Source organism: Bos taurus, chromosome 1 (assembly GCF_002263795.3).
Source record: "Bos taurus isolate L1 Dominette 01449 registration number 42190680 breed Hereford chromosome 1, ARS-UCD2.0, whole genome shotgun sequence".
Taxonomy (NCBI): domain Eukaryota; kingdom Metazoa; phylum Chordata; class Mammalia; order Artiodactyla; family Bovidae; genus Bos; species Bos taurus.
Window position 1 is genome coordinate 84066424 of NC_037328.1, and position 11413 is coordinate 84077836.

Sequence of the window (11413 nt, forward strand, 5' to 3'; positions counted from 1 at the left end):
AAATAATAAAAGACAAATCATAATTTCTCTTTTTGTTTTTGCACTGATGTTGGGTGTCAGGAAATGTAATGACTTGCTTAGTTGAAGTTAATTAAAAAGAAAGTTTTCTTGACAGCGTTTCTAAGGGTTTACAGGGCTCTTAAATTATAATATTTGGCAGAAAGGAATTAGGAGATGGTAGGAGAAGAGTTGAGGCCCAAAACAAATTGGCAGAGAGCGACAGTGACAGCATTGTGGTTTATTTATAAATAGCTGGGCTAGCTATAATGAGAGCTGGTGTTTCCCATATTTTCTCATTTTCTGTAACCTTATTTCTTATGACACCAGGATAGGATACTTCCTTTGTCACCTTCTGCTTCAGTCACCTGCCATTTCTGGTAGTCTTCTGAATCTTAAATTTGAAAGGGATTTCATAAGTTCTGTGTTAAATCTAACCTATGCAATGTAGCATCTGTACCTGATGCTCATTTAGCTTTTATGTTTGAACATACAGGGTGGGAATTGAACACATGTCATTTTAGAAAGTGGTTCATTCTTATCACAGAATACTCTTGTTGTTTTTCCTTATGACATCTTTGTCCTTACAACTTTTACAACTGTTTTTATTTGTCCTCTGCAGCAGCACAAAGGAAGGCTAACCCTTTCAAGATTTTTCTCATTTATCCTTTCTCATTTTTTTCAAGTCAGCATTCCAAACTATTCTTCATTTGAGAAGACCTTTGTTATTCCTGTTGCTGTCACCCCTAGATAACATTTCCAGTTTCTTGGTTTCTCTCAAAATAGAATTCTTAAAGCAGAATATAACACTCCAGAAGGTGGCTATTTAATGTAGAACACCATGGGTCTGTTATTTTTTGGAAGACTGTTCATTCTATTAATTTGTCGAAAAATTGTTTTTGTGTTTATCATCCTGAACTTATTAAACTTATTAAACCTGAACTTTATTTTCTTATAAACTGTTGCCAGTTCACCTAGAATTTAGAAATTTTTAACATTTATTAAACATTTAATATTTGGAAATAATTTTATAGAGTTTTTTAATGTGTATTTTTATTTACACAATCCCATTTGGTTCTTATAACAACACTTTGAGCTAAGTAAAACCAACCTCTTTGTCATTAAGATAAGGAAACTCCTGGTCAGAGAGGCTGACTTTTAAGGTCACATAACTTTAGAGTTGTTAGAATTGGGACTGAACCTCACATCTTCTGACTCCACATTTTATGTTCTTTTTATTGTATTATGTTGTGAACTGAACTTAGATATTTCTAGGTAAATTAAGACTTTGTGAAAAGGATTTTAAATCACCATTCATCCTCCCTAGTGAGTTGGCAACATTTTGTTTCCCTTTAGGGGATTCAGTCTCAATTCATGTCCATTTTTGTCTGGCACTCAGCTGATCATCTTTTATGAAACAGCACATAGCCCTTGTTGATTCTCTGTGAAAGAGTGTCACTGGGATTACCTCTGTTTGCATTTTTTATTTTATTATAAGGGCTTAAGGCTTCATTCTGCAAGTATCTGTTTTAGGTAATACTATTACTAGGACTTTCTTGTATCTCTTTCCCTCTGTGTTACCCTTCTGTTTATTCTAATTGCTGTTGTTGCTTCTTGTTACATTATTGAGTTTCTTTTCTTTCCCATACTGCTTCAGAATATATAATAATAGTTTTAAAAATAACTCAAACAATAGTAATAGAACATATTATTTACCAGATTGTTCTAATACTTTATGTGTATTCTCTCATTTAATTCTTACAACAATCTCATGAGGGTAGATACTATTATCTTTATTTTAAACTGAATTACAGAGAAATGAGCTTAGTTGCCCAGGGCTGCTTAATTAGGGGAAGAGTTGAGATTTAAGATGCTAAACTACTACATTAAACCACTTTTGTCTAGCTGAACTGTTCTCTCTGTCATTCAGACATTTCTGACTAAAGGGCAGCTTTTCTTTTTTTTTAATGTCTGCGCTGTGCAGCTTATGGGATTTTAGTTTCCTAATCAGGGACTGAACCCAGGGCCCAGACAGACAGAGTGCTGGGTCCTAGCCAGAGGGCCACCAGGGAAGTCCCTGAAGGGCAGGCAGTTTTTCACAGGCTTGTGGCAATTGACATTTTATTCCTGTAAAATTTAATCTTCTGTGTTTCAGCTCCTAATAAAAATGTATTAATATTTGAGTATTCCTGTTTCATCCAAAAACATTTATTGACTGCTTACTCTGAGAGCATGGAGTTAGGAGCATCTTTGTCTGTCTGGGTGAGTTTGCAAAGTCTTCACAAAGATTATAATATTTGATCCTTGAAGAATGAATATATTATTTCAAAACCAAAAGAAAAAGAAGCTATCTTGAATGTGGAAAGATTAGCAAGTTCAATTTCTTGGAGGTGAGAGACAGAGCACCTTTGAGAAACTGCAAGTGAGTCCATTTGACTAGAATTGTAGATTTTATCTGAAGGCAGTGGGAAACATTGCAGATTTTTTAGAAGTTAATAGATTTTATTTCTTGAATTGCTTTAGATTTACAGCAAAATTGAGCAGAAGATACAGAGATTTCCCAGTTATCCTATTCTCCCACACATACATACCTTTTCCCATTATCAAATCCCCACCAGAGAGGTACGTTTGTTACAGTTGTACCTACATTGACACATCATTATCATCCAAACTTTAATTTTACAGTAGGGTTCACTCTTTTTCTTTCTAAAAATTTTATTGAAATATAGTTGATTTACATGTTGTGTTTCAGGTGTACAGCGAAGTGATTCAGATATATATGTGTGTGTGTTTATACACATACACCTTTTTTCATTATAGATTATTATAAGATATTGAATATATTTCCCTGTGCTATACACTAGGTCCTCATTGGTTCTCTACTCCATGTATAATAGTGTGTATATTTTAATCCCGAACTCCTAATTTATTCCTACCCTAGGGTTCACTCTTGGTATTGTATGTTCTATGAATTTGGACAAATGTATAAGGACATGTATCTACCATTATAACATCATACAGAAAAGTTTCATTCTTCCTGAAATAATTCTGTGCTCTTCCATTCATCCTTTCCTCCCGCCTAACTGCTGGCAACCACCGATCTTTTTTCTATCTCCAAAGTTTTGCCTTTTTTAGTTGGAATCATACAGTGTGTAGCCTTTGCACATTGCCTTCTTTCACTTAATAGCATTATTATGAATTTGTTTTCTTCCATATCTTTTTGTGGTTTGATAGCACATTTCATTTTAGCACCAAACAATTTTCCTTCATCTGGATGTACCACAGTTTGTATGTGTGCCTACTAAAGGATATGTTGGTTGCCTCCAAGTTTTGGCAGTTATGAATAAGCTTATGTAAACATTCATGTACAGGGTTTTGTGTGGATACAAGTTTTCAGTTCATTTGGGAAAATACCAGGAATGTGATTGCTGGATCATATGGTAAGCGTATGTTTTGTAAGAAACTGTCAAACTATTCCAAAGTGGCTGTACTATTTTGCATTCTCACCAGCAGTGACTGAGAGTTCCTTTTGCTTCATATCCTCGCCAGCATTTGATATCATCAGTGTTTTGGATTTTGAGCATTCCAAAACGTGTGTAGTGGTGTCTCGTTGTTTTAATCATTGAAGACTTTTAACATGGAAGTGAAACCAAATTTGTGTGCCTGCAAGGTCCATCTGAAAGCAGTGTGGTCCTTTAAAAGGAATAGAGGCAGAACTATAGGAAGAGAAATTGCTTATGAAGCTAGAAACAAAAAGGACCCTGGCATAGGCCCTGAAAGTGGGAATGGAGAAGAGAGAGAGATTTAAAAGGTACTTAGAAGCCAAAATGAGAAAGCTTTGTTTGAAATTGTGATGAGGAAGTTAGTATTAACCCCCATTTGGGGGTGTTTGGAGATGTGCAAGTGGTATTTTTGGTATTGTTATAATGACAGGGTTTCTTTCAGAATTAGGGGGCTGCTCAAGGACCTGCAGTGCATAGGACTGTTCCTTACAGTGAAAAATGGCGTTTCACTGAGAAACACTGTAGAGTGATAACATTCATTGAAAGAGAAGGAAATGGTAGATCTGTAGAAAGAGTTGAGTTTGAGTCCTATTGAATTTGAGTTGTTTGTGGATATCCAGTTGAAGATACCCTTAGGCAGTTAGATGTAAGAATCAAGAATATATAGAGAGAAGTTTCAGATTTTAGGACTTGATAGAGATGGTTGAGCATACAACTTGAAAGAAGGTAAAGGTTTGAAAAATATGAGAGAAGTAGAAGTGGTTATTACTGACATTCAGTGCTACAGAATATCAACATTTAATGGATGAAGGAAGGAAGAGGAGAAGTAAAAGAAAATAAAGCCAGAAAGGACAGAGGAAAATCAGTAGAGTAATACTGTTAAAGCTAAAAGAAGCGACAGTTCCATCCCAGAGATGTGCTCAATTTTGTCAAATATGGCAGAGAGCCCAGTAAATTAAGGACATTAAGGTTTATTTGGCAACCAGAAGGGCTTGGTGACCCTTTAGAGATTACTTTCAGTGGGGTGAGTGACGAAGGTGGACACTAGTTTATAGAATTAAAGTGTCTGAGGGGTAAAGAAATTGGACAATGAATGTAGATTACAGAAAGTTCTCTTCTTTTACAACCTGAGGCATTTATAATTGTCTCAGGGTTTACAATTACTTGAATATTTCATTGTTTCTCATTATTATTTTCTAAAAAGGAAAAACGCTAACACAGTAATAAGCTTAGTTTTCATAAATTTAATGCATTTGAAGTGAAGAAGGATATCATTAAGCATGCTAATAACAGCAAATCCTACTAGACAGGCTAATAGCAGCAATTTTACTGCACGTTATCTCTCTGCTTTGATTGGTATGCTGTATGTTTGATTGGTAAGGAAAATAATAAAAGTAAAGAACCTGGAAGGAGTATTTGGTGTAGAGCATTAAAGATTGCAAAGATTAAAAAGGATTTGTGATTAGGGACTGATGTCCTGTTTCTAGTTCTCATAAAACATGGGGATCTGAACTTGACTTTCAGACATGTTTTCGTGAGCACATTAAAAATAAAAGTAGAAGACTCCATGCACTGTTTCAAGATAATTTGTGAAGGGAAGGAGAAAGAGGGTAGCTAGTAAGGGGATGGAGAAATAGAAGAAAGAAAGTTTTTTTTAAAGATAGTTGATAACTTGAGTATGTTCCTTTGTGGAGGGGGAAGCCAGAAGACAGGGCAAAGTTGAGGATACAAGGAGAGAAGAAAACTAATCTGTAAACTAAAAGGCAGGATGGCATATTGGATCCAGAGTAATGGTGTTAGGGGCTTAACCTTGGATAGGAGAAAAGAAGAGGCACCTTTTCCATTGAGTTTGAGGGAAGACATAACGATGGATTTGGAGGTGAGTGCATATTTGTAACTAGAACCGTAGGAAGCTTGTTCATTCCCCAGTTTCCGAATGCCTGCTGTGTATTTCAGTGCTAGTTTGGGGATATGTAGTCCCTGTCCTTGAAGAGCGTAGGATCTAGTGAAGATGGGAGATTTTTTGCCTTATGTCCTATTATGTTTTTCTTTCAGGTAGGATGTGAGCCTGTTTTTGGAGTCTTAGTCTCTCATGATTCTTCAGATTCTTCAGAGTAGTTTGGAGATCATATCAAAAAGAACTTTTAAGTTACTTGGAATGGAATTTTTCCTGACCTGGAAATGTAAATTTACTCATAAAAGCTTGATATAACTACTTTAGTTCTTCTTTTAAGACAGATACATATTTTGTCATGCAGTAATACTGCTTCTTTACTCTTCTCTGCTCCAGTTAAATAGTCATTTATATCCTCTTCATCAAACTTTTAAAAAGACAGACTTAGTTTATTATTAATTTAAAATTTTTAATCAGTATTCTTAATGGTCTCCTTGAGGTCAGGATCAGTGAGCCAACAACTTGGAATGTAAGATTAATTAGGATTATGGATAGCAACTCATTGCGTTACAGCTTATACATGTACATTGGTGATTTTCATCTTGGGGCAGTTTTGCATCCCAGGGGATCTTTGGCAATATGTGGAGATGTTTTTGGTTGTCACCACTGGGGATAGGAAACTGCTCCTGGCATCTAGTGGGTAGAGGCCAGGGATGCTGCTAATGCTGTAATGCATAAGACAGCCTCCCGCAACAAAAATGATCTGGTCCAAAATGTCAAAAGGGCTGAGGTCTGGTATACATTAACATTTCAATACTTATGACATAATCAAACATGCTTACCTACATTATCTCATTTAAACTTCAGAAACCCCTAATGAGGTAAGTGATACCCTTCTTGCCCTGAATGAACCATGCATTGGTGGTGGAAGCAGGATATAAAGCTTGGACTTAAATCTATAGGAAATTTTTATTATGTAAGTATTTAGGACACAAGGCTTTTTTTTTTTTTTTTAATTAAGGCTATCTTTATCTTACTTGGTGTTTTTTTTCAGGGACAAATATTCCTGGCATTTGAAGTACATAATTTATTTTTAATATTACAGATCTAGAAATGGCCATTGCCTACTGGAATTTAGTGCTTAATGGAAGATTTAAATTCTTAGACTTATGGAATAAATTTTTGTTGGTAAGTTCATGTTTTCTGCGGTTTGGTGTTTTCTAAATTTTTGCTTTGTTTGAAGATAAATTAACATTTTAAAGGATGCCTAACTCATTTCAGAGCATGTAATGGACGTAGAATGAGAAATTTGATTTCCAGAATTTTATTACATAGGTTATTTTGAATTCTTGTATTCAGCATCTTCTGGACTGTTTTTTTTGAAACCCTTTTTAGTGAATTGGATGCTTCTTGTTATTTTTTTTTTTTTCCTTAATAGGAACATCATAAACGATCAATACCAAAAGATACTTGGAATCTTCTTTTAGACTTCAGTACAATGATTGCAGATGACATGTCTAATTATGATGAAGAAGGTAATGAATATTTTGCTCTACCAATTCTTTAAAAATATCTTTAATCATACACCCTGGAACTTCTTGTCTACTTCTGTTTTTCTTAGGTTTCTCTTTTCTGAGCTTTTATTTGTGCTCTTCTGAATGTAGAAAATGCCTTCATCCTCTTTTACCAATCTGTATTATTTCCTTAAATACCAACTCTGTATTCATGTTTTCCAGAAAGGCATGAGTGATTTTCATTCATGTTTTAGATTTTCAGTCTACTTTAGGAACTTACTCTTTTCTTAATGTACTTTTATAGTGCCTATATATATATATATTTTTATTGTCTGTTTTGTCTGTGAGCTTGATTGTAAACTCCTTGAGTTTTGTGACTTAGGCCACATGGAAATGGACTTTATTTTCCTACTGTAGCACTATTGGCATTCAGTAATATTCACTGATTGAATACTTTTCTGATGTTTCTTCATGTATTTAGAAAGGTAACTCTACCATCCACTACCAGGATATTTTTGTTTTCTGGAACTGGTAGTAGTTTACATTGATCTCTTCACACGTACTTACCTGCTTCCCCTTGAGAATTAGCAAGATGTATTTTGATATTTTTGAATAGACAGTATTTTTTGAAAAATCTTTAGTAACGTTGGTCTCCTTAAAAGTGTCCTGAACTATTTAACCTAACCACAGATAATGTTATTTCCTTATCTTTGTTTTCATTGTCATGTATTGTTTTCTTTAAGAATTGAGAAATGACTAATTATTGATGATTGTGCTTTCTGTTACGCCTTATCAAAAGTGGAGAACTTGCTGATTTGGAAGTTGCCATAGAAGCATGTATAGAGCATGCATATATATAATTTAAAATCCTTTAGTAATTTATTATCATGAAATAGGTTAGTGTCTGATCCTTGCTTTTAATTTCCTTTGTAAGATTGCCCTAAAATGCAGAAAAAGGTTAACTCCAACTTAATATGCTTTCAGCAGTGGCAGTGTGTCATCATATCAAGGCTGGATTTGACCAGATTACTTCAGTGGCCTTCAGAAAACCATATATTACTGATTACCAAGAGTGTTATTTTTTATCATTCAGAGAATGATCAAGTGTTGGAGTAATAGAAAAGAGAAAATGCAAGGAATATTCTAGGTTGAAACTTTAAAGAACTAGAAATTTGGAGGTCTTATCAGTGTGGATATTTATAATGATATGCTTTAACAATTGTAGGGAAGATATTTAAGAAAAAATAAGGATTCTGCTAAATACTAGCCTTATTTCTGCTTTTGTTTCTTTCCTTTCTCACATATCCCCCCCACAGGAGCATGGCCTGTTCTTATTGATGACTTTGTGGAATTTGCACGCCCTCAAATTGCTGGGACAAAAAGTACAACAGTGTAGCACTGAAGGAACCTTCTAGAATGTACATAGTCTGTACAATAAATACAACGGAAAATTGCACAGTCAATTTCTGCTGGCTGGACTGAACTGAAGATCAATCCTCACAATTCAGACTGAGGGTTGAGACAAAACTTTAAGGATACATCTTGGACCATATCGTATTTCATTCTTCTAATGGTGGTTTGGGCTTGTCTTCTAGTCTGGGCCGCTCTAAACATTTATTATTCCAACATTGTGGATTTCATCTTATATCTGTGGACCATCCTAGTTTATTCTCCCATAAGTCTTAGAAGCTTTATGGTGATTATTTTGAAGTTTCCATTCTTGCATAAAGCACAATGCTGTCTTCATCAGAAAACAAGTTTGGCATAAGAATTAAACATATGAACGTCACAGTTTATAAAAACTTCTTAAATATATGCTTTGGGCTAGTTGCAAAGACTATGCTGATAGCACTTCCAGTGAGAGTGATATATTTAAGTGTACCGGATCTGGAATGGTGTTTTGGTATGGGGGGATTTTTTTTTTTTTTTTTTCTGGCAAATTACATGTATTGTTAATGTGAGTAGAGTATCTGATGAAAAAAAGTCAAAATAACCAACGTGAAAAAATTTTAGGATAATTTGGTGTGCCTACCCAAAATTTTATTGTGTTTTAGACCCTCGATTTCAAAAGGTTCCACAGAACTAGTCTGCACTTATTTTACCCATGTTTATATATAGTTGTCTTACAGGGGCTTTTATTTAGAAAAACATCTGCATAATGTTAGATTCTACTCCCGTCTACATTATGCACCTCATAATTGGATTTCATTATGATTTTGAAATGCTTATATGCCTGTTAAGTAAGTTAAACTATTTAATTTGTTTGAATGTTTTAGATTGCTACATAATACAATATTCTAAATTTAGGCATGAGGGTTTATTTTTGTTTCTTTTTGTTTTGTCAGCACACTATGGAACACAAATGAAATTCTCTTAATTTATAAGAAGAAGTAGGAATTAAATTTTGAAAATGGTTGTAATGAGCCATGAAGTTCAATTCTTATAGGTACTGCTCTTTCAGACAAATAGTCCATTTTTGATGACTTCTTATTTTGTTGAAATTGTTTTAACTGCTAATCACTGTGGTTGCCAAATACTTGAGGAGCAAGGATTTTCAAGCAAGCATGCACTTGATGCAAAATACAAATCTGGCTTCTATTTTCATAAATTATTTAGTTTCTACTATGTTTTATTTCACTCAGATTAGCTCAGTTTTCACATCAAAGCAGAACTGTATCTTGTATCTATTTTTTTTTTATTACAAGACCTGTGAACTGCTTTCATGCTGAAAATGCTCATTTCTCTGTTCACTTCTTGACATGTGAAGAAGGGTTTATTGCTTTTTTAAACATTTCTTTAAGGCTGGTTTAAAAAATGTAAAACTTCAGAGACTGGATGACTGGTTTTTAGCAGGAGTAGATTTTGCTTGGTGTATCCAGGCACTCTGTAAGGTCTAATGTTGAAATTATCAAAGGAATGTACTTCAGAAAAGCAGTACATTATAATGTAGATGCGGAAATGATTTTAAGAAATGGATATATTAAAACTACTTTTTATTTACATGATTTTGAAATTGACTAGAAAGCTCTTCCCATAGATATTAATATTCTAATCATAACTTTAATTCAAAAATATGATTCTATCAAAAGAAAATTTTGACAGTTTTATTCAGGTTACTAGAATTGGTTATTTAAAAAAAAAAGAAAAAAGAAGAATCCTGCTGCTTTCAGTATTTCCTGATTTCATATTTGTAAATATTAAGAGGAACTTCAATTATGAAATATTTTAAAAAGATATATATATATATATATATGTACTATTTTGTTTCCTGTCTTAAAGATTTTGAGTTACGGTATTGTTTTTGAATTGATTAATTAATTCCAGTATGCTGTGTTTTGAAATGAGATCCGATTAGCTTTTTTTCCCCAATAGAACTTGTTTTTCATATAAGTCTGATATTGGTTCGTGGCCTAGTGCCTTGGGTTTTACAGACTTTTCCTTTTAAATGCAAGACCTTTTCAACAAAATAGTGTTTGTCATCAGTTTGGTACTAAACATTTATAATTACTGTGTAATTATAAACAAAACAATACATAAAGCTTTGAATATAATTATGTAGCATAAAAGTTAAGGTTGTTAACTCTATGATGGCATCTTAGAATTAAACAATACTATTACTAGGGCCTGAAAGAGAAGACTGATTTAATGTGGTGTGATTTTTCTGAGGATAAATGTCTGGTTACGTAGGGAATATTTTGTACTAAGAATGCTTACACATAATGGCCATGTGTGTGTGAGTGTGTGTGAAAGAGTGAGATTGACAGGTTGAAAGGGACACACATGCTCACACACACACAACTTGAATTGCTTTAATTAATTAGTGTTTCAGCCTTCATTTTGGTTAACTCCCCATGCTGATTCTTTTGTTTTAAACTGAACCACAGGTACAGTTTCCTTTTTGCCAAATGTCAAAACAGGTACACATTTTAAAATGTAATGCTTTTTAAATAGTAAAGTGTATAAAATTAGAAGTGCCCACATATAAAAATACTTGAGATCAAGGTTATCTTTAGTGACTATCATCTGCATATCTCTGTAAGTTCAATTGTGTTTCTTACATCCCTGTCATATTACCAACAGAGGCAATAAAAGCTTCAGTGAAATTGCCATGACTAAATCTTTTCACATATTATTTCAGTGTAATACTTTTAAAGACTAAAATATACCGGAAAACTTTTCTAGAAAGGATAATTATTAATGGAAAGAGCATTGTAATGGCAAGTTTTTGGGAGAAAAGACATGCCAAGTCTTGTTTACTATATTTGAAATGTTTACAACTATACTGGGCTGCTTTATTTAACAGTACTGTAGTTGTGTAATATGGCTTTGTAAGTATATGTTCTTCATTAGACTTTTAAAAAGTTTTAATGAGTGAAAGAGAGTTAATAAAATAACATGGGAAATCTTTTATATAATACCCTTACTGGGAAATTCTTATTTAAGCAAGGTATACTATTTTTTTTTCCTCAGAAAGATTTAAGTGAATGAAGTGTTCATCTGTTTTT

The 11413-nt window shown here is 33.6% G+C and overlaps 1 protein-coding gene across 8 annotated transcripts in view; it reads left to right on the forward strand.

Annotated features, from left to right (window-relative positions):
• The window catches only part of DCUN1D1 (defective in cullin neddylation 1 domain containing 1), a 35187-nt gene extending 24162 nt beyond the window's left edge, over positions 1–11025 (forward strand). For 6 of the 8 annotated variants that reach the window (XM_059885970.1, XM_024991208.2, XM_059885973.1 and 3 more), the window contains 3 exons: positions 6500–6582; positions 6833–6929; positions 8225–11025. In XM_059885970.1, coding sequence (XP_059741953.1) covers positions 6500–6582; positions 6833–6929; positions 8225–8304 — 260 coding nt within the window. In that variant the 3' untranslated portion in view covers positions 8305–11025. 8 annotated transcript variants of the gene reach the window in all.
• The last annotated feature ends 388 nt before the right edge of the window (positions 11026–11413 follow it).